Here is a 22,278-nt window from a genome sequence, read left to right as displayed (position 1 = left end):
TGGACTCGCTGCCGCTGCTGTGCTTGAAATAGCACAGCTGGGATAGCCCGCCAGTTTCAACCCACTGGAGAGGCGTTCACACCAAGGGCACGAGTTGGTGGACTGAATTGAGAGCAGAGCTAGTGGGGAACCTTGCATCGACCTGTGGTGAGTGAGCAGAATAAAAACTCTTCCATAAAGAAGGGGGAGCACCAACAGATAACATTCTGGGACCAGGCAGATAGGCTAGAACAAGGAGCAGCAGTGACTTCAACTGGCTACTCCCTTCTCAAGCAGGATTGGTGGAGTGCACTCAACCTGGGTAATGCCGTGAATTAAGACCCAATAGGTTAGGCCAAATCAAGTCCCTATGCCTCGCAATGTACCCTAACGCAGTGAAGCCTTCAGCAGGTTGACTAACCTGGAGGGTCAGCTCCATCATAGGCTGTCCTGGACTGTGTCTCCCTAGTATACTGCAGTGGGTGGGAACACCTAGCCGGGCGATTCAAACAAACTGTAACCAACAAAGAAAGACACTGGGCTTCTTATATATGCTTGTATGGAAGGAACAAAAAGTATGGAAGAGGGAGCAACAAGAAAGGGTCCTCAGTCCCCAGTCCTGAGAACACTAATCCAGGAAAGGTAAAAGCAAAGGAGAATGAAGACAGAAAACATGCAATATCAGACAAGGCATCAATAGACATAAAGCGATATCTTCGGGACCTCATAGACAAGTTCAAAAGTGAAGTATTTAACCAAATAAAGCAAGATATAAGTAGGATAGTTAAAGAAATGCTAAGCACCTCTCAATAAAAAAAAAAAAACAGAAGAATGGAAGAACAAAAAAAGGAGGGGGAGAATTATTTGATGGAGAAAATAGAGAAAACATAGAATACATGAAGCAGATTCAAAGAGATTACCAGGAAATTAAAAATTCCATTGAAAGCTGGCAAAACTGCTTGAAAGAAACTAAGGATGGACTATCCAAAATGGAGGACAGGTTTGCAATGTAGGAACATGAAAGGAAAAGTTTCTTAAAAATAAGAAACAAGCAGAAACAATACAAAGGCTACAAGATGACAAGAGGATCTATAACTTAAGAATAAAGAATGTGAATGAAGAAGCAGGGGTACAAACAAAGGAAATTCAAAGGCTAGTCGCAGAAATAATTAAGGAAAACTTCCCAAACATAGGAAAAGGAAAAGATACTCAGATGTATGAGGCATACAGAACTCCAGCCACCTACAACCAAAACAGAGCTACACCCAAGCATATAATAATCAAGATCCCAGAAATCCAATATAAGAACAGAATATTAAAAGCTGTCAGAGACAAGAAACAGATCACTTACAAGGGAAAGCCTATCAGAATTATGTCAGATTTCTTGGCACAAACCATCAAATCGAGAAGAGCATGGGGTAAAATAATAAAGCCTTGAAAGAAAATAACCTCCAGCCAAGATTGATCTATCCTGCACAACTGTCCCTAGAAATTAATGGAGAAACAAGATGCTTCCAAGATAAAGAGGAACTGGAGGAATTTGCAACCACCAATCCAACTCTCCAGAGAATACTACAGGACATTCTAAAGAGAGGGAAAAGCACCAAGATTTCAGGAACAGTGGCAGAGAGGCCCCAATGAATGGAACAAAAAGCGAAATGAAGAAGACAAACAGATAACTAGTGACAGAAAAAGAGCACAACAGAAATTAGGCAGAGAAGGTTGGATATAATTTCTAATACAGATGGCCTAGATATACTAACAAGGGAAAAAAGAGAATCACAGAGAGAATCACAGGCTGAGTGGATCAAGAAGTACAGTCCACCGAGATGTTCTTTATAGGGAATATATATAATTAACCTAAAGAAGGGTACATGGACCAAATCAAATATGAAAAAACAGAACTTGATGTGATAGGGAACCAGAGACTAATAGGGGCAAAGAGACCAGAACTTACGGTTAGGTTGAAAAGACAGGCTTTAATAAGTGAAGAAATACAACTAGAGAACAAGTCTAGGAGTGAGAAGGTTTGGAAACACCTAGGTAAATAGCAGGTTGCCCCCCTAATATAAAACCGAATGTGTTGGGAGAACTAAAAATACAAGTACATCCTGGGAGCATGAAAGGGGAGGAATCGTCTTTAAAAAAAAAAGACAGCAAAACATATTGCTAATAGGATATCAGGAATTAAAACCCATATTACTCACACCACTCTGCTTGGATGGAACTTATTCTGTCCCAGTTTGTATACAAGCACTGGATCTGAGGGCACAGACAGCTGTCCCGAAGATATCAGGATATAACCCAGTGGTCATCTTTAATTTCCTATTAACTTAATCCGGATCCCTGTATGCCTTATACTGTTATATCTTGACTGATCTTAGTTAAATCTGATTTGTTGGATTGCTGATTATTGACAGATTTTACTCAAAAGTGATCAGTTGATATATCAAGTCAGAGAGTATAGACAACTATACTGCAAATGACAATAATTCACTGATACCCATTCTGACTTGACTACTACCTGTTTTTCTAGCTCTACACTATCTAAAAAGTTGTATTACTATTAATTCTGTAATGGACTGATATATTCAATTATACTTTATCTGATGATATAGCCAATTCTGTTGATAACAAGAGATAGCACAGCAACCATGACAGAACTTGTACAGCAGTTTTATGTATCTTTTTAGTTTTATGTGTCTGTAGGAATATGTTTTGTTCTGCCGTTCTGTTGTTTCTCCCCCTAAAAAAAGGATAGAAATACATGTTAAGACTCATGCTTGCATAAAACCTATAAACAATTTATGAGAACTGATCTTATGACACATGATGAAATGAACAAATACATTGAAGGAAAAGGGGCACTACAGTATCCAGTGCTGATTGCAGAGTGTCACGATGTGAAATCCAGCAATACTATTAAGCTTTGTTCAGAATGATTTTAATCTGCTATGTTTTGTTTGGTCTCAACATAAATGAAGGTATGGATAAATACATACATGTCTAAGTGTATAGAATCGATAGCCATATTACTTAGTTTTTGTTGGATAGTTGAACAGAACTGTTTGCAGTCTCCCTGGTTGAATTCCTATTTATATGCTCCACTTTAGTATCTTGAACAATTATTTGTGGGAGGATAATATGTAAACATTAAGTAGTGATTTATTACTGTTTATTTTTTTCTTTGGAAGTATGTACTATTATTTCTGCCCATTTTGTTATGTTCTATCTTTCTTTAAATAAAATTTAAAAAGTAAAATAAAATAAAATAGCCTCTGCAGTATCCTTATAAAAAAAAGTGAAAATGTATCAATGGATAGACAAAAACAGAGGGAAAACACCATGTGATGATGGAAACAGATTATAATAATGCTGCCACAAACCAAAAATGCCTGAGCCTACTATAAGTTGGAAAAGGCAAGGAAGGTTTTCCTACAAATTTCAAAGGGAGAATGGCTCTAACAATGCCTTGATTTTGGACTTCTAAGACTCCAAAACTGAGACAACTTATTTGTTACAACTCACCTAGTTTGTGATACTTTGTTATCCCATTACAGGACATTTAATTTATGCAATTCAGGCTGGCCTTGAGCTCACTGTGTAGCTCAGGCTGGTCTAGAACTCTTGGCAATACTGCCTTCTCAGGAGTGTCTGTAATCCCTAGTCTCAGGATTACAGGCATGTGCCACCATGACCAGCAGGATTTGTTCTTAAATGTTAAAATTGCTAGTTCAAATTGGGCACCGTGGCATACACCTATAATCCCAGCACTAGAAGGTTGAGGCAAGAACACTGAGTTTGAGGCCAGCTTTGGCTACATAGTAAGTTCAGGGCCAGCCTGAACTGCATAGAAAAACCCTCTCTCAAAAGGACAAGGAAAACAAAATTGCTAGGTCAGAGGACACACAACGATCCTAAGGCTTTTTTTTTTTTTTCTGGTGCCATAATTTATTAAACCTGTTTTTCTGGAGAGACTGTAATGTTCTAATGCCACTGGGTGTAATTTCAAGTTAGATGAACTTGTATTTTTACCCTGTCTAAAAGCTAATGAGGATTCCAAAATAGCACACAGCATTAAATGACATTACTGTTCCATAAATCATGAATCCCCAAAAGGAATGCTAAACAGACAACCAAAACTTTCTAAAAGTAATTAAGTTCACTTCTTTCCCAAGTGACTTACATAAAACGTGGTCACACAAAAATAGGACAAAATGGCAAGCTCTTCTCCTACAGGTCTACAGGAGTCACTGGTATTTCCAAACTGACTACTGAGACAGTGCTTCTTTGTGAAAAATAATCAGCCACCTTTATGAACAGAAGCAGCTTTGTCACCTGGGAAAGAATTCAAACTTAATCATTCCTATTTCCATCTGAACAAGGATGAGGATCAAACAGTACATCCAAAGCTAAAACTGCTAAGTACACAGTGATGCTGTAATTAAAATGGAATTAAAAGGTTTTGTTTTTTAAGTTAAGCCTTGATATACCACTGGCTTTAAAAATGCTTTCTGATGAATTCTGGACTGCTTTGGGTGAGGAAGATAAAGGCAGTAGGAGGAAAAAGTGAAAACAGATTTCTTTTGGAAAAAATGTTAGTAGATACACATTTGATTTTACAACAGTTTCATAGAATAAGAAACCATTATTTAGAGTATAAAAAGCTCCTAAATCACCAGAATGTTTATCCATGATTATATGGAAGCTCATTATTTGAAGTGAAATAAAGGGGATTTTTATGGTACATTTTATTTTATGATAGTGTTTTCATGGATAATTTCATTGTGTTCATAAGAGAGATCACTTTACAGCAAGTCAGAAGCTATCAACAATAACACTTTGTTCCTCCTTCTTATGTCACCAGTTTCTAACATCTGGGGTAGAGATTTTAAAAATGTTTAACAGAAGGGAATAGAGATAGAGAAGGGGAAGAAGATGAGAAAGAAAATTACAGGAGTGGTAAGAAAACCAGAAACTAAAATGCTTTAGGAAGCAGAAACAAAAGAAGTTTTTCAATAAATCAGCAACAAAGCAAAAATACAAGTCTCTATACTGACAAGATTTTGGCACAATAGACAAAAGAAATTAGAAAACAGGCCTTTATTGCAGGCACGGGAGGGCTGTAGAAGAGATGTAGGCACCCTCGGTGAGAACAAGGGAGTGGAAGAACTTTTATCAGGTCTGGCTTTTGACAAGTGGGCAAAATGACATCTCAGCAGCTGATTTGAAGGAGCATCTGCGTGCACATAACAGGAAAAAGATTGACTGGGGGCTGCGGGTAGTTGTGGAATCTTGGGATTGGAGAGGGCTAAATGCATGCACAAAAAGGGAGCAGGAGGTTTATTTCTGGAACTAGAAGGAGAGCATAGAAGTTACTCTTAGGAGAGATAAGTCACTTCTTTGGGCCCAGCACCAAGTTGGGAAGATGTCATGTTAGAGATAAGCCCCAGGCTGGCAGAATCTATCAGTACCTATCTCTCTATCAGTACACTGATCCTCTTACCAAAGTAACTCTTGATAATGCAGTCAGCTTCAAACCCATCTGCCTAGTTTGGGTCTTCCCTGGTCTGTCACAATTGCATCAGATGTACACCCTTAGACAGGATTCCTTTCGGGAAGGTGCTGAGCTGCTTGCCTGACTACCAATGGCCACATCAACACGGCGTGTATCTCTGCAGTTTCTATTCTGGCTCCACCAACAGCCTGGTCCCCCATCTCCTCTCTAGGTCTGTGTTAGGTTTAGGTAACATAAGCCAAACTGGCACAGAAAGTAAATGCCCACTGTAAGTTTACAATCATTTCCAAACTGCATACAGTGTAAAAAGACAGCAAAGGTAGCTTTTGGGAACCATAGGGAATGGCTTCTGCCAGAAGCTGTTCTGAGACTTGATTTGCCTGAAGTAGTCCTCTGTATTAAATTATTAATGTAAATTAACCCCAATATTATGTAAGAGACCATTCTTTACTCAGTAGGTAGGATAATAGGCTTTGTGTTTGGTTTTAATCATTACTAAGTTCTGAGTAGGTAACCTGTATGTCCATATAAAGATACATTAGTCGAGTAGGACATTGTAAGATTAAATACAGGAGAGATGTGGTTTAGTTTCTGTGTTTGTAGGTGCATATATGCTTTGTCTCCCATAGAGTGATTAACTTAAGCAAGAGGGGACATCTGTGACATATTATATGTAAGAAAAAGAATCTGGGGGGCTGGGGATTTAGCTCAGTGGCATAAGCACCTGCCTTGCAAGCAGGCCATTGTGAGTTCAATCCCTGGTACCAATTTAAAAAAAAAAAAAAAAAAAGTGCTGGCCAAGCATGGCGGTACACGCCTGTGATCTCAGCCCTTGGAAGGCTAAAGCAGGAGAATCACCTTGAATTCAAAGTCAACCTGGGCTACATAATGAGCTTAAGACTAGCCTGAACTACATAGTAAGACTCGGTCTCAAAAAATGAAAACAAACAAAAACAAATCTGGACAAACCAATCACAGTGGAAATAAATATCAGCTTTATTAACACTCAAAGTGCCATTCATTTATATTCATTCCATAGTCCAGAAGGTTACTGAGAGTAAGCCTTTGTACCACAATCTTTCAAAAAATAAAACAATGAACATGTAAGAAAAAGCAACTTTCATTGTGCTAATTATTGCAAGCCTTCATGCATGATAAATCTAAACAAAAGATGAGTGCCAACAATATACAAATTTCCATATAAACAAAGTCATTGATCACTAACAAAATATAAACATGGTTTCTTTTTATATTAGATTTTTTAAAAAGCTATTTAACACCAAAAAAGTACATAGAAATTATAAAACTCAAGAATTTTGTACATTTTTACAAGCATAATTTTGCATGAACGCAAACTCAAAATGTGCATGAAATGTGGCACATACCACACTGTATCTGGCTTCTGGTAGGTTCTAATCACACTGGTTCCTTTTAACAAGTGACATTCAACTTTAACAGTGGACTTTATTCCTAACACAAGAAATTTTACGTGGCACTGCATATTAAAAACAAAGTTTCCTTTGAATATAGTAACACTGTCCGATTGGAAATCTAATTTCCAATTCTTTTTCTGCCAGTTCCTTAAAACACATATTACAGTATAACAGACACAACAGTAGGGTCTAGACATTTCTAAACCAATTCATACTCCATTATAAAGAATCACATATGCCAAAGTATTTACTGTTTTATAAGCCCAGTCTGACCTTGCTCAGTAAAGAAAAAACTGGAAGTTGAAATCTTTTGGAATAAAGGAAAATTTAAAAACAACAGTAGGACAAGCTTATACCAACTGGAAATGTAAGTATCTTAACATAAAAGCAATTTAGTTTCTCACCTTTTTTTTTCACAGCTCTGAGAATTGAAAAGCCTATGTGTTTCTGCTACTTCTTAAAGCCTTTTTTTTTCTAACTTGCATTTCATAGAATTGTCAAAAGAGAATTCCATGACTTTCTTTCAAGAGTATTTTAACCAAGTTCTAAGTACAACTTGTGTCCAAATCTGGAAATACAAATACATCTTAAATGGTTACAACAAAATTAAAAAAATATTTTTGATCAGCCAGCTGAAAATATATTCATATAGTAAATAAACTCTCAGAAAGCTTTTATATATATTTATCCTAACTACATAGTACCCTTATAAAACAAGTTCATAAAAATGTAGAAATGAAAAGAAAGTAAGAAATTACAGGGATATATATATATACACACACATATATGTGCCTACAAACAGAAAAAGACATCTTCACACAAACACACATCCCCTGATACACAGAGTTACAAAGCATACTTTCAACTCAGTAATGGACTTTAGAATACATTATAAAATTAGAAAGTAATGTTGAACTCCTGAGTTCTTCAACAAAGACAGAACCATAGATACGTATACTTTGTAAAAGCAAGGTCCACCTAAGTTAGTCATAGCAGTCTAGTAACTGATGGCTACGTCTTGAAATTAAAACAAGAGACACAGACAGTAGTTTGATGCACGCATTCACGATGCTCATACACTAAACAATTATTGGTCAGAGTAATAAATCAGTGTACAAATTAAACGTTTTCAAAAATGTGCAAAAAAGTCAAACTTGTTAGGAAACAAAAAAACCTTTGCAGATAATTATAAACTGCCAGCACTCAAATGAGATTAAAAATGTTTACTGAGAAAAATCAATAGGTTACATACAGAGAACTTAGTGGCTACATTTAAAAATGTACATTAAGTCAAAGATAAATTTACAAATTGATAATCGCAGTTTGCAATTAAAAGTTTACTTTCAAATTTATCCAAGTTTTATTTACAATAAATAAAAAGAACCATGTGAAATGTAAGAGTGGCAGACATTAAAAGTATTTTTCATATTAAGTTTTATAATATTTCAGAATGCAGGGTAGCAAATTTAAAAACCAACAGCAATAGAAAATATGTAAACCTTTTACTAATTAAGATTGTATTAAAATGATAGGTTGTTTAAAGAAGTCTTGTACCTAGACACTGTTCTATTAATCAAAAATGTGTATTGCAAGGGTCTGACCCACTTTCTTTTGCCCAACTCAAATGCTTCCACTAATCCTCTCTTATTTCCAGGTGGAAAAAATTCTTTGGAAAAATGAGAATATGTCAAATCCATTCTGGAATCTAAGTATCTGATAGAGATTAACATCTAATTTAGTTACTCATCTCTCCCATCAAGTAATATTAATGCCAAAATCATCACTGGTTACATATAGTTTTTTAAAAGTTCTAAAATATATTAGGTAAGTGAACTCAAAAAGTGCTTTTCAGGATAGTCATAAACTTTACTCTTCCCAACTGGCATTAAGAGATTCAGAAATCCTTATTTGGGGACAATTCTGCACATATGCTAAAGACAGTTGCTTCCTTGTGTTCCAAAGTGTCTATGGCACAAAACAGGTATCAGTCCATAACCTCCTCTTCTTCAAAGCTTTCCTGAAATGCTCCTCAAGTCAAACACAAGTTCACACGTTAAGACACTAGGGAGAAAATATGCCACCAACCTGAGCATCAGACATGACCACATATCCACATGCATCTATGGTCAAGTGACATTAATAAGATTGGCACAAGTATGAGTTAATTAAGTATGTAGTATCAATATATGTAGTATCAATATAGTTCCTTTATATGTGAAGTAAATTCTGCATATCTAAATGCAAACACTGAGCACCTGTTCCTTTCCTTGAAGGATAGACTGGGATCACATTCTACTGGTACCTGCTTTTACCATTTTTATGCTATTAGCTTACAAGTGGTCAGATGTAACAGGACTAATCATTTTGGCTATGTGTGCAAGAAATATAAAAGCTTTGGTTTAAAGTGATTCTGATAACACAGACTGTGATACAAGTAAGTCATTAAGCAGAGAGAATAACAGTTTTCACTGACAGCCTTTGTTATTAACAAAAATACTATATGACTGTCAATGCACAATTATGAAAAACATGAAAGAATTATATGATTCTGTATATAGGCAACAGATACAATTTATTCTTTACTAGAGCTATGACTCCTCCCCCACCTCCATGGTCAACCCTGACCACTGCCACTCTGACCAAGTAAAGAATCTCTAGGCTCCCCTGAGAGCTTATTAGAATCTACACCTCCCAAAAGTGAGAACAAAGAGAGATGGGTGACCCTGATACTTCCCAGACCTATTATGGCATCCTATCCAGGCCATGGCAGAAGTCCAAGCAAAGCTAAAGAGAACTATGAAGTAGGAACAGTGTTTTCACAGCACACATTCCCTAGCCAACCAAAAAGAGGTATAAGAGAATTCCTTTAGAATACTTGGTAAGCTAAGGAAGCTTGTTTAGATAATGTCTGGCAGGACTTCTATTCCAAAGAGTTCATGAAGAACTATGTAAGATCAATTACTTTCTATTTAAGAATTTTATATAAGCTCATTATAATACACATACACAAATTGGATTTTAGTCTACTTTTAGCAACCAAAAGCTTAGCAATTTACAATAAGTACCCTTAATAAAAATCATTTACACGAGTTACTCAGGAAAACATACTGGCATTCTCACTAGAGGATGATTACTTTCATTAATGGTCAGTAGGTCATGCATTTTCGTGTTATTCTTCTCAGAACAGGGATTGATCTAACTGAATATTCGTACGTTTTTCCTCTCTTTCCTTCCTTCCTATCTCCCTCTTCTTTCCTTTTTCTCTCACTCAACTTCAAACACCACACACACACACACACACACACACACACACACACCCCACCACTATCACCACACACATCACAGAAAAGCTAGAGTCAAAATGTTAAGCACTAAGGATGAGAATTTACTGTCTCTTTAGGCAAAATTAACTACTCTAGCTCTAGTATGAATATCCCAACTGAACCAGGATATACAAAGAACCTGGAGGATGCCAATGTGATTGAAAGTCAAGTAATCAACCCAGAAAATAATTTACTATGCCTATTTTGAATAACTCTTTCTATGCTTATTTAAGACTAGTAGAGAATCTAGTATCCCAAACACTAATGTTTCTTTACTAATATTGAAAAAAAAAAAAAAAAAGAGGTAGAAAAGGGCAGGAGGAGGAAGCAGCCATTAAGAAACATTGGGGCCAACACGTGGTCTAAACTCTTGAAGCCTAATTGATTTGGAGGGGGGGGGATCTTCATTTTGGTGGGTAACTTGAATTAGTAATATAAAATAAAAGTAAGGCATACAGAGAAAAAGGCACTACTAAAAACCAACAATTAAACTGCTTTATGTTACCATTTGACCAATCTTAAATTCAAATAAATAAAGTGACCACAAAACTTAAAGATAAACAATATGGTCTTAAGAAACAGTCCTATGCTTAGCTTAAATAACACTGTTGACAGAGTTTGATTTCTACTAAATGTTTTTGAGGTTTTTTTTTTTTCACAATTTAGACCAAAAGAAAATTTTTTTCTTTAAAAGACTGCTGGGGTGGTAGTACTATGGAATAAATATTTGCTATCCCTGGGACTGTTTGAATAGAGGCTGTGGTTTGTAATAAGAGAGGTCCTGAGAAGAAAGAGGCTGTCTCATCATAGGGGTTCCCCCTAAATTTGGGGATACTTTTACTATACCTCCTTTTATTGACATTTTGGTTTGTAACAGCCAAAATGTCATTCCCCTTACTTCATTAAAAAAAAAAAAACTGTAACATTTTAGAAAATCATTGCTGAACTTTCTGATTTAGGGCCTGCCATAAAGTAACTGTTCGCCCATATTCCTCCTGGACTGTGACCTCTCCAAGGATGTGAATTTCACACTTGACACAGTAGGTCACAATTACCGAAAAGCAAATGAAGAAGAGAAACCCTATTTTCAAGAAACAAAGAGACTTGTAGATGTGATTGATACCACATGATTTTATCAAGGACTGGTTTCTAGACCCCCAAATAAAACTGTTGGTGCAACAAGCTGCTGTCGGCCAAGAAGTCTTAATTTGGCTTAGCCATACTGTTAAATAATTCAGATTTGATTTATTTTCTTCATGATTTCACGTATCTTACAACTTCCATCTCAGAAATACTACATATCTAACCTGACCTGTGTCAGAGCCAGAAGAGCAGAAAGCTATTCTAAAGAAGTATTTTCACTCTTTTTATGTAGTTTCTGTTGGGAATCAGGTAAAGACTTTCAAATGAAAGCCAATTCAACTTATTCTGAAATCAGAGTTTTAATTTGTGCCTCAATATTCAATCTCTTACATCACATAAGGGTGACTGTACCTTTAAAATTTTTTAAGGCAATAGTCCTAGTGATTTTTTAAGTTAAAAAATGTTTTATAAACAAGGAAAAGTACTGAAAAATTTCAGGGTTTTTTAAAGTCTGTCTACCTTTATATATATTTTAAATAACTACCAACCCATCAAAATTTCCACTATATTTTTCAATCCTTTTATTTAATATACTTCACAATGTCAAAGATCTTACATTTGGCCCAAACCTACCATGTCACTTTGAATCTCTCAAGACCTAAGTAGAAAGATACTTCCTGAAAAGCACATGAGACTGCTAGTGAATCTTCTCCAGCACCAAAAGCAGAATGCAAAGCAGAATGCATTTTAAAGGCACAAAGTCAGCAGTCTGGCCATTCTCCAGCCTCAGCAAAGAAACATTACAGTACAAAAGGGTCAGCTGTGCATTTAAAAACCAAAATATATTAGTCATCTTAAAAAATTCAAATGGTTTGTTAATCCATACTATTGATTAGAAAGAGGAAAATGGAAGTGTAATATTTAATTTCCCCTGATAAAGGTATTTCCTTACAACAATTTCTTGTTTTTAAAGTGTTCTTTTGGTCTTCCATATCACCACCCCATACTTCAAGCTTTTTAGTTCTTGTACTATCTTTATATACCAACTTTTATTGTGGTTTTTGGTACCTTCACAACTTGTTTGAAATAAATTCACACCATATTCTATATAACTCTATAAACTATTAGTCTACTTTTAAGTCTTTACATAGAAAACATTACTTTCCCATAGCAAATAATATTTTTTTATAAAGCAAATGTCTTCTGCAGCAGTTATAAAGTAGCAGTTTCTTTTCAGGTACTTTAATTTTCTATACCACTCAGAAAAGGAGACTGACAAAAACAAACAATTTTGCTTTGAGTTCCACAAGTCTCCTCAGGCTTCTCTCTAGAGAGCATTTTTGCCTTCTCTGCACTGCCGGTTACCCTGACAGACCAAAAATGAGCTAAAGGGAAATCACAATCACGCAAGACAAAGAAACAAAAGAAAAGCACACTGGTCCAGACACTGTAATTCTGTTCAAGTAGAAAGATGTTCTCACCCATAAAAGATAAAGAAAGTATAACAGATCCACACACTTGGGGATTATGTTTCCAGCATGATTAGGCAGTTGATTTAGTGAGAGGAAGCACCTAATTACTGTTCTTCTTTGCAAGCTGCTTCCTTTGATACTCAGAAAATGGGACAAGTATTGATGATTAATTTTGTGCTTTAGCTTCTCAAACTAGCTAGTGGAATTTCAAATATTCCTACAAGGAAGGCCAGATGGGACCTTACAGGATAAACTAAGACTACTTAACTTCAAAACAAAGTATTTTAAATGTCTATAAGAGAGCATACCTTGCACAGAAAATAGTCCCTTACGAATCATTTAAAAGGCATCACATTTAGGGCCCTCCAGAAAACTATTTTCTAGACTTTTTCAGTAGTATGATGCTATGCGATACGACAGGATCTTTCTCAGCTGCTTCTGCCCTCAGTTGATACCTTACACAGAAATCCAACAATTTTAGCCTTCCTGTTGGTAGTGAACATTTTGTTCTGATATGTTTTTCTTTGCTTACAATTATGAGTTGAGTTTCAACTAAAGAATATATACCAATACTGAGTTCAAAAGGCTCAGTATTCAAATTCATTTTGTTTCTAAAATGGAAGAATTATTGATTTGGGTGTTATAAGGAGATAGAAAAGAAGTGATTGCTACATACTGTTTGTTGAGATCTTTCACCCATGATCTGAAAGTAATGGTACCTGCTCTTAATAAAGTCCTCATTCTGTGATATAGCCTTTCTTTTTAAAATTTGGTTTTCTGCATTTACTGGTTTGTAAATGGCCATTTTCAGTTTGCAGTAGGGACTAGCTTTTACATAAGATTTCTCAACTTCAATGGTTTTCCCATTTGGGACAAGACAATTCTTGGGGGTAGGAATGCTGTTCTCATACACTGTAGGCTACTCAGCAACACCACTGGCCTCTACCCACTAGATGCCATAGTACCTTCCAGTTGTGACAAATAAAAATGTCTCCAGGCATTGCCAAATGACACATGAAAAAAAAAAAAAAAAAAACCACTCCTATCTTATTGTTTTACACACTGTATTTCTTGAAGTGCTTTAGAATTCTGTGGTTCCAAGAACAAGAGCTTCATATCATGCCACTAGCTTTAACATTCTAGCAGGCTGAATTCTAATTCCTAAATGCTGTTACCTATGGAAAATCAGGAGCTAGAAATAGGAAAATAGTATACATGATTTTTATTATTTCTCAATTTCCTTAATTTTGAGACATTCTCCCCTAAAGTAAAGAACAGTTTAAAATATACTAATCAACACCTAATTCTTTTTTTCATTACGTTTGTTTACTGGAAAAAGTGGTCTTTTCTATTCAGACACTTTATGAGACTAATTGTGCCTTTTAGGTGGACTTATTCATTAAGTTCCCTTATCTGCTTTAAAATAAATTTTACCCTTTTTAAATTTAAGCAGAAAGCCATCCCTCAGGTTAACAGATTCCAGTAACATGGATCTATTATTGTGTATTTGCTTACTATATGGTTAAGATTAACAATAAACATACCTCTTAGAAATCTGTATCTTCTACCCAGAATCCTACTGAGCAAAAAGCTTGGTAGACAGAGGTTAAGATCTAAAGAATACAGGTAACAAGGATCCTGTATTCTTTAGGTTGAGTACCTACCCTAAATTTAAGTTTAGGGCTCAACTCCACAAATGAGGAACTATTTTAAATACTATCACTAAAAACTACAAATTGTACATTATTTTTTCTCCTCCTCTTCCACACCTCCCCATCACCACCAATTTGTGATACTGGGGAACACTCTATAATTTTTAGGTATTCCAAATGATTTGTTTATACTACAAAGAGTGACTATGTACTAAAGTGCTTTATCTCTCTTAACCACATCAGCACATTATAAAAATTTTTTAAAAAAGAAGTTTCAAGTTCTTGTGAGGGGAAAAAAAGATTAAATATAAAAAATTTACATCACTATTATTATTAAACAAATTTAACCAAGAATCAAGAGAAATACTTTCCCTCTTGTCTTTTTCCTCCCCCATCTCTCTTTTTCATAAAAAAGAAAAGTGCAGTGAGAGAGAGGTGAACAAACAGATGGGAGCTGGGTGGAGGCACAGGACAGGTCACCAGCTCCTAGTGATAATGCACGAACATGTGCCTTAAGAGTTCATCTGCTGAAGGTCTCAGCTTGGCCTCTACAAAAATTCGTTTGAGAAAGTCTCGAGTATAGTCTGAGACATGAGGTGGCAGCTTTGGGTTGGTTGGCTGAGTGGCAATCTTGAAGATGGCAGCCATTGCTTCAAATTCAGCCCATGGAGGTTTCTCAGTTAGCATTTCTACTACAGTACAAGCTACGCTCCTAAAAAGAAACAAAAAGAAATCCATTATAAAAGCAGTAACATTAGAGAAGAAAACTACTAAGCCAGAACATGAGAAACAGGAGTAAAGCCCATAAGTATTTAATTGTGACTTGACTTCAAGGTTCACATTTCCTTAAAATGTAATTAGGGTTGTGGCTGTAGCTCAACGGTAGAGCATTTGCCTTTTGTGTTAAAGCCTGGGGTTCTATCCCCAGAACTAAAGGGATAGGGTAGACATGATCAGGACATAAAATTATACTTTAGATATATAAATCAGTGGAAATATACCACAATTTAATATTAACCTATATGTTACACAAAAGTATTACTCATTGTATTATTTTTGTTCTATGTAATTTTCTAACCTTCCTCAAAAATAACTTTTGTCAGGGGGAGGAGAGAAGATGACAGAGTGGTAAGAAGCAGAAAAAGAGCCTCTCTGAGAGTTGCTATCCAGATGCTGGAAAATAGCAACGTGAGGAAGACAATAAAGAGGGAAGTGGGTCCCCTAGACCTAGGAAAGATCTAAAGCAAAAACTGAATCCCCCAGAGAGTGAAGAGAGAAACTTCAGTGAAGAAGGAAGTAGCCAGCAGTGTCTTCTCCCTGAGACAGGACTCACTGTGGGAGAGGAGTGGTTCAAACCTGTGGACACATAGTGACAGTTGGTAACACCAGAAGCCCCTGGAGAGATGCAGCAGTGGAGAGAAGCAGCAGATGTGAAGCACTGCACTGGCTGGTGGTGAGTACTGAGGATTCAGTTGTCCCACACAAGAAAGAGATGGCAGGGAACCATGGAGGAGAGGGGCTAGCTGAGCTCAGAACTCAGAGCAGCTGTCTGCTCCATCTAGTGGCTCCTAGCTGGGCCCACAAAAGGTACGAAGTCAACTGCAGGCCTAATGAGTCTGTGCTTAATTGGCAAGTGCAGGCTCACTGAGATTATTCACAATCCCCATGCAAAAGCTACTGCTGGCTTGCTAGGATAGATTAACATGGATTGGGACTCCACACACTGTCAACCAGTGATAGCTCAGACAAAGCTGAAAGTGGACTTTTTTTTTCTCTCTTCGTATTGTTTTGTGCTGTAGTTGCAGTTTTATTTTTGTTTTTCTCCTTCATTGTTTGGTCTTGTTTTTATGTGAGTGTGAACATGGTTTCAAACTTCTTTGTGGTTGTGGTCTTGTTCTGCTCTTCTTTTTATCTTTCTTCTCTCTTTCCCTCCAACCTTCTGTACCAGTTCCCCAAAGTTAGCATGATCCCCCGTCCTCCATCCTTATTTCTAGTCTCTTCCTCTTCTTCCACTTCTCTGACAATTTTTTCCCTAATCCATTTTAAGTTTTTACCCCTGAGGGCAAAACTGACATATTAAGGGCTGTATACTGCATATGATTTTTGTTTTAGATTTTGTTATATACTACAAATCTAGTTCATATGTTTAAAGATGGCAATTTAATATTTAGCTAAGTTTGTCATTTTCTAGATAATGTTGTCACAATTATTCTAAACAGCTGTTCTTCCTGGTATTACAAGACTGGGACTATAGGTCACAGAAAATACTGTGGCACAGTGCCAAAGAACCAAAGGCTAGTACAAACTTCTCATGCCCAACAAATTTAAGATACAGTATCTTAAAACAGACTCAAAACCTAAAAACCAGCTACACCTGGAAGATACCTCTGAGACATAGTCACAAGGCTTCTAAATACTAGCAATAAAGCAACCTACCAGAGGCAATTTACAAGCATCATCCCAGGAATAAAACTAAAGAAAGAAAACAGAATGAGAAGACACAGACCCCTGACATCCAGTTCACCAAAAGCAAACCCGGGGAAAATGAGGTGGGACAATCCAAAAGCCTCCCACCTGGCCTCTTTGACATGGCAACAACAAAGCAATTGAATGAGGCTCTAGAAAAAAATCAGAAATAATTTCTCAGATAACTACAGAGATTTTGTCCACAATGAAAACCATGACTAGTGACTCTACAGCAGACACAGATAAAAGACAAAGAAGCTTAAGAAAATTATGGAATCCATGAATGCTCAGCATAGGAAAGAAATAGAATCCATAAAGCAGATTCAAACACACCCAGGAGAATAAAAATTCCATTGAAAGTATATGCAGCAGATTAAGCCAATGTGAGGACAGGATGTCAGATACAGAAGACAGGCTTGGAGTTAAGTTAATGATCACGAAAAGCAAGATTTCTTAAAAATAACAAGGGATCATTAGAAATCACTCCAGTAGTTACTGGATGAGATAAAAAATAACCTAAGACTGATTAGGGTAAATTAAAAAGGCAGCAGATAGCACAAATGGTATTTTAAAAAAAAAACAGAAACACTGTTTACAGATGTCATGGCAGAAAACTTGCCTGGCAGAGAAAAAGAATCTGATATACAGGTAAGTGAGGCAAACAGCACTTCCAGTTAGTTACAATCAAAAACAAAACAAAGCAAAAAACCAAGAAGCTACAGTCAGGCATATCATAGTCAAGATTCCAAAAATTCAATACAAGAACAGAAGTTTAAATGCTATAAGGGAAAAGAAAAAAATCACCTGTACAAGAAAGCCTATCAGAATCACAGCACAAAATCAAGGAGCGCTTGGAGTGAAATATTTCAAATTCTAAAGGAAAACAACCTTCAACTCAGATTGATGTAGCCTTCAAAACTATCTTTAAAATCTGATGGGGAAATAAGTTACTTCCATGACAAAGAACATCTGACAAAATTTATAACCACCAAATCAGCGCTCCAAAATATTGTGACGGACATTCTAGAAAGAGATAAAAAGTACTACAACTTTATGAATCCCAAAAGAAGGAATCCACCAGGGGAAGGCAAACAGAGGGAGGGAGGAAAAAAGAGAGTAGCCAACAACAGGAAAATAACATGACCAGAATAAGTCAATACATATCAGTTATGACTATCTATGTTAATGGCCTCAATTCACCCATCAAAAGACACAGAATGGATCAAGAAGCAAGATCCAACACAAGAAACTGCACACAAGAAACATTTAATAAAAAAAGAAATTTGCTGGAACTGTTGAATACATATGCAGGCTGTGGCATGGCTGGACTGAGAATGAGGAGATGCCTCAGGGGGCAAGACAGGCCACAAAGAAGGACACCTAGAGACTTCTCCTAGGCTAATTCTCCTTAATTAGCATTGTCTGTTGCCTGGAGGGGTCTTTGAACCCCTCCCAAGGTCCTGCTCAGGTTTCTGGTGTTTTCCACTCCAACCCTGTTCTTGTTTGAATACTAAATAAATACAAGCTGCCTAGAGACATTATCTGTCTCAGCCACCAGAGTTAAGAACTCTGCAGAGGGTTTTGGTCCTCCTGGAGCCCTAAAGATCATACCACTTGTATCATTCATTTGGGCCTTCACCTTGCCCTTGTTTGGGAGATTGGGGATCTCCAATAGAAATTCATGGACTAGACAAAAACTGTAATCTTTCCTTCTAAAATCAGAACAAGATAAGCATGTTCTCTGTCTCTACTCTTATTCACCAGAGTCCTGAAAACTTTAGCCAGAGTAATTAAACAAGAAAAAAAAAATAAAAGGAATAATGATAGAAACGAAAAAGTTAAATTATCATTATTTGCAGATGATATGATACTCTACTTAGAAGACCCCAAAAACTCCACTAAAAAACTGCTAGATTTAATAAACAAATTCAGTAGTACAGCGGAACACAAAGTCAATATAGAAAAATCAATGGTCTTCCTGTACATGAATAACAAACTCACTGAGACCGCAATTAGGAAAACAATACTTTTCGGGCTGGGGATTTAGCTCAGCGGCATAAGCGCCTGCCTTGGAAGCAGGCAGTCGTGAGTTCGATCCCTGGTACCGGTAAAAACAAAAAAGACCAAAAAAAAAAGAAAACAATACTTTTCACAGTAGCATCCAAAAAAAAAAGAAAAGAAATACCTAGGAATTAATCTAACAAAGGATGTAAAAGTCTACACAGAAAAAGAGTACTCTGAAAAAGGAGACTGAAGAGGTCACTAGAAAATGGAAAGGTATCCTTTGCTCTTGGATATGAAGAACCAATATAGTGAAAATGGCCTGTCATGGTTTATGTCTGTGTCCCCCAGGCCTCATGAGTTTGCATTGTGTATTTGTGATTGGTTCATTGTCTAGTGCTTGGATTGATGATGTCAGTGCTCCACCAACATAGAGATGGAGCCAGGATGTGATGTAATGGCATGAAGAAGGTGTGTCTTGCTCTTTGCTAGTTCTGGCTGCTGTTTTGCAGCCGCCATGAAGTGGGGCCCAGCCATGCCCACCTGCCTTGGAGCCAACTGAGTGTGGACTGAAACCTCCAAAAATTGTAAGAAATAAACCTTTCCTTTCCCAACTTTGGGCTTCAGGTATTTTGTCTCAGCGATGAGTAAAAAGTAACTAACACATGGCCATACTTTTCCAAAACTGTTATACAGATTTAATACAGTTCTAATCAAAATTCAAACAGCCTATCTCACAGAATTAGAGAAAACAATTCTAAAATTCATTTGGAACCAAAAGAAACTGAGAATAGCAAAAGCAATTCTGGGCAACAAAGGTAAGGGAGGGGCATCACAATCCCTGACTTGAAACTACACTATAAAGCTACTCTGACAAAAACAGCATGGTACTGGCAAAAAAACAGACCAAAAGATCAATGGAACATATTGGAATGCACAAACAGCTCCAGACATACTAAGCCACCTTGCCTTTGACAAAGGTACCAAACACCTTCACTGCAAGAAAGACAGCCTCTTTAATAAATGGTGCTGGAAAAACTGGCTCTGTACATGACAAACATTTAAATTTGGCCATATTTTTCGCCCTGCATTAAGTCAAAATGGATTAAAGATCTAAATACTAAAACAGAAACATTAAATCTGCTGGAAGACAGAAGAGGTAAAATTCAAAGACAGTGGTGTAGGCAAAAATTTTATAAATAAAACATAATCACACAACTACCAAAAACAATGTACAACTGGGATCTCATCTTGTTAAAAAGTTTTTTCTTGTATAGCAAGAGAAACCACCAACAGAGTGAAGAGACAAACTACAATGGGAAAAAAATGCTTGCCAGCCATCCCTCAGACAAAAGATTACTATCAAGAAACAATTTTAAAAAATCAGACCTTCCAAATTTAAAGACACAACCCAAAAAGAACACACACTTCTCAGGTGAAGAAACACAAACTGCAAATAAATACATGAAAAACTGTTCAGCATCACTGGTTATTCAAGAGATGCAAATTAAAACAACACTGAGATTCCATCTCATGTCAGAAAGAATAACTATCATCAAGAAATCAACTAATAATAAATGTTGGAAGGGCTGTAGGGAAAAAGGAACCCATCTCCACTGTTGGTGAGGGTGTAGACTGGAACAATCACTGTGGAAATCAGTGTGGAGATTCCTCAAAAAACCAGGACTGGAGGTCCAATTTGACCCACCTATTCCCCTTCTGGATATCTCCCCAGAATTAAAAACATCATACCACAGTGATATACGTGCACCCATGTTTATGTAGCATAATTTGTGATAGCCAGATCTTAAAAACAACCCAAATGCTCATCAACCACGGAATGGATAAAAAAGATGTAGTCTTTTTATTCAATGACATACTACTACTTAGCCATAAAGAAGGATAAACTGAAGACTTTTATAGGTAAATGGATGCAACTAGAGACCTTACTCAAAACCACACACACCTGAAAAAATCATATTGTTTCCTTAGTGTGAGAAGCTGCAAGAGCACATAGGATTCAAAATGTAAAACAGGTATTGTAAAATGGGAAGAAACTTCAAAAGGAAAAGGAAATGAGATGGGGGAAATGGAGAAAAGGGGAAAAGCAAAAAAAAAAAAAAAATTTATATACACACACATAAGATAGTTAAAATAGTTATACTACTAATTTATCTTCGTTCACTGAAAAGGAAGGTTTGTGTGGGGCTGGGGATTTAGCTCAGTGGCATAAGCACCTGCCTTGCAAGCAGGCGGTCGTGAGTTCGGTCCCCAGTACCGATAAAAAATGAAAAAGACAAAAAAAAAAACAAAAAAAAAAAAAAAAGAAAGGTTTGTGCTAATATTGTTTGGACAATTAAATGCCTATGTCTGGTAATCTAAGTAATTTAAAAATAACAATATGCAAAGCATTAACCATTGTTATCCTATTATTTTGTCTTGAAATTTTCTCTTCAAAATCTCTTCATTTTACAAAGAATCACATATTAGAAACTGCCTTCAAAAAGAAATTGTCTTGAAGTATTTGTGTTGTTCTAGGTTTTTTTTTTTTTTTTTTTTGGAGACAAAAGTCTCTCTATGTAATGCCAATTGGCCTTTAACTCACTTATGTAGCCCAGGCTGCCCTCGTACTCCTGGTGATCCTCCTGCCTCAGCCTTCCATGTGCTTGCCCTCAGCTGCTTAAAATGAGTGACTCTTAAAATTTTTTCTAGGTTTGATGTAGGAAGCCATCTTATGTTCTAATTTAAAATTATTAAGTAAAGATTAATTGAACTCTAAGAACACTGCCAACAAAGAATTTTTAAAACTTTTGGGGAAATAAGACTTCTAACTAAAGCTGAGATTTTCAAAAGATAGGTTCAAAGACTTTAAAATAGTCAATTATAAACCAAAATAAGGTAAAATTAAAATGCTGTTGGGCCTTGTCATTCATACACCCTATTTCAGAAGTTCAAAAGAAAACTTAAATCAATCATTTCAATCCTGGTTAGAAATACATAAAAGGTGGGCAGGTCTGTTTCCAGGCAAATCTCACATTACAACCTACCAGATATCTGCTTTTCTGCCATAGCCTTCTCCACTTATGACTTCGGGGCTCATCCAGTATGGTGTTCCTGTGACGGACTTCATTCCTGTTCCCGAGAGGCAGATGGTCTGAAGACGTTTGCTGGCCCCAAAATCTCCTAGTTTAACATTGCCTGTTGAGTCTCGTAGGATATTTGCACCTACAAGTAAAAAAAGGAGCTCATTTCACTTTTTTACAGTCATTCTAGAATACAGTACAAAAGAACAATGACAAAGAATTTACCGCCAAACCAGGCTGCCTTTCATCTCTCCAAGCAGGACCTGGA

The 22,278-nt window shown here is 36.5% G+C and overlaps 1 protein-coding gene across 4 annotated transcripts in view; it reads right to left on the bottom strand.

The window, feature by feature from the left end:
- Positions 1-6,469: 6,469 nt before the first annotated feature.
- The window catches only part of Map3k2 (mitogen-activated protein kinase kinase kinase 2), a 93,439-nt gene continuing 77,630 nt past the window's right edge, over positions 6,470-22,278 (bottom strand). For all 4 annotated transcript variants that reach the window (XM_063258828.1, XM_063258830.1, XM_063258832.1 and 1 more), the window contains exons 16-17: positions 21,975-22,152; positions 6,470-15,172 (exon numbers count right to left, since the gene is read on the bottom strand). In XM_063258828.1, coding sequence (XP_063114898.1) covers positions 14,947-15,172; positions 21,975-22,152 — 404 coding nt within the window. In that variant the 3' untranslated portion in view covers positions 6,470-14,946. The remainder of the gene's footprint in view (positions 15,173-21,974; positions 22,153-22,278) is intronic.

This window comes from Cavia porcellus, unplaced genomic scaffold (genome assembly GCF_034190915.1).
Source record: "Cavia porcellus strain 051 isolate PalLab524CR breed Dunkin Hartley unplaced genomic scaffold, mCavPor4.1 scaffold_12, whole genome shotgun sequence".
In the NCBI taxonomy this organism is placed as follows: domain Eukaryota; kingdom Metazoa; phylum Chordata; class Mammalia; order Rodentia; family Caviidae; genus Cavia; species Cavia porcellus.
The sequence above is the reverse complement of the archived record's forward strand: the minus strand, read 5'-3'. Positions and strand labels throughout refer to the sequence as shown.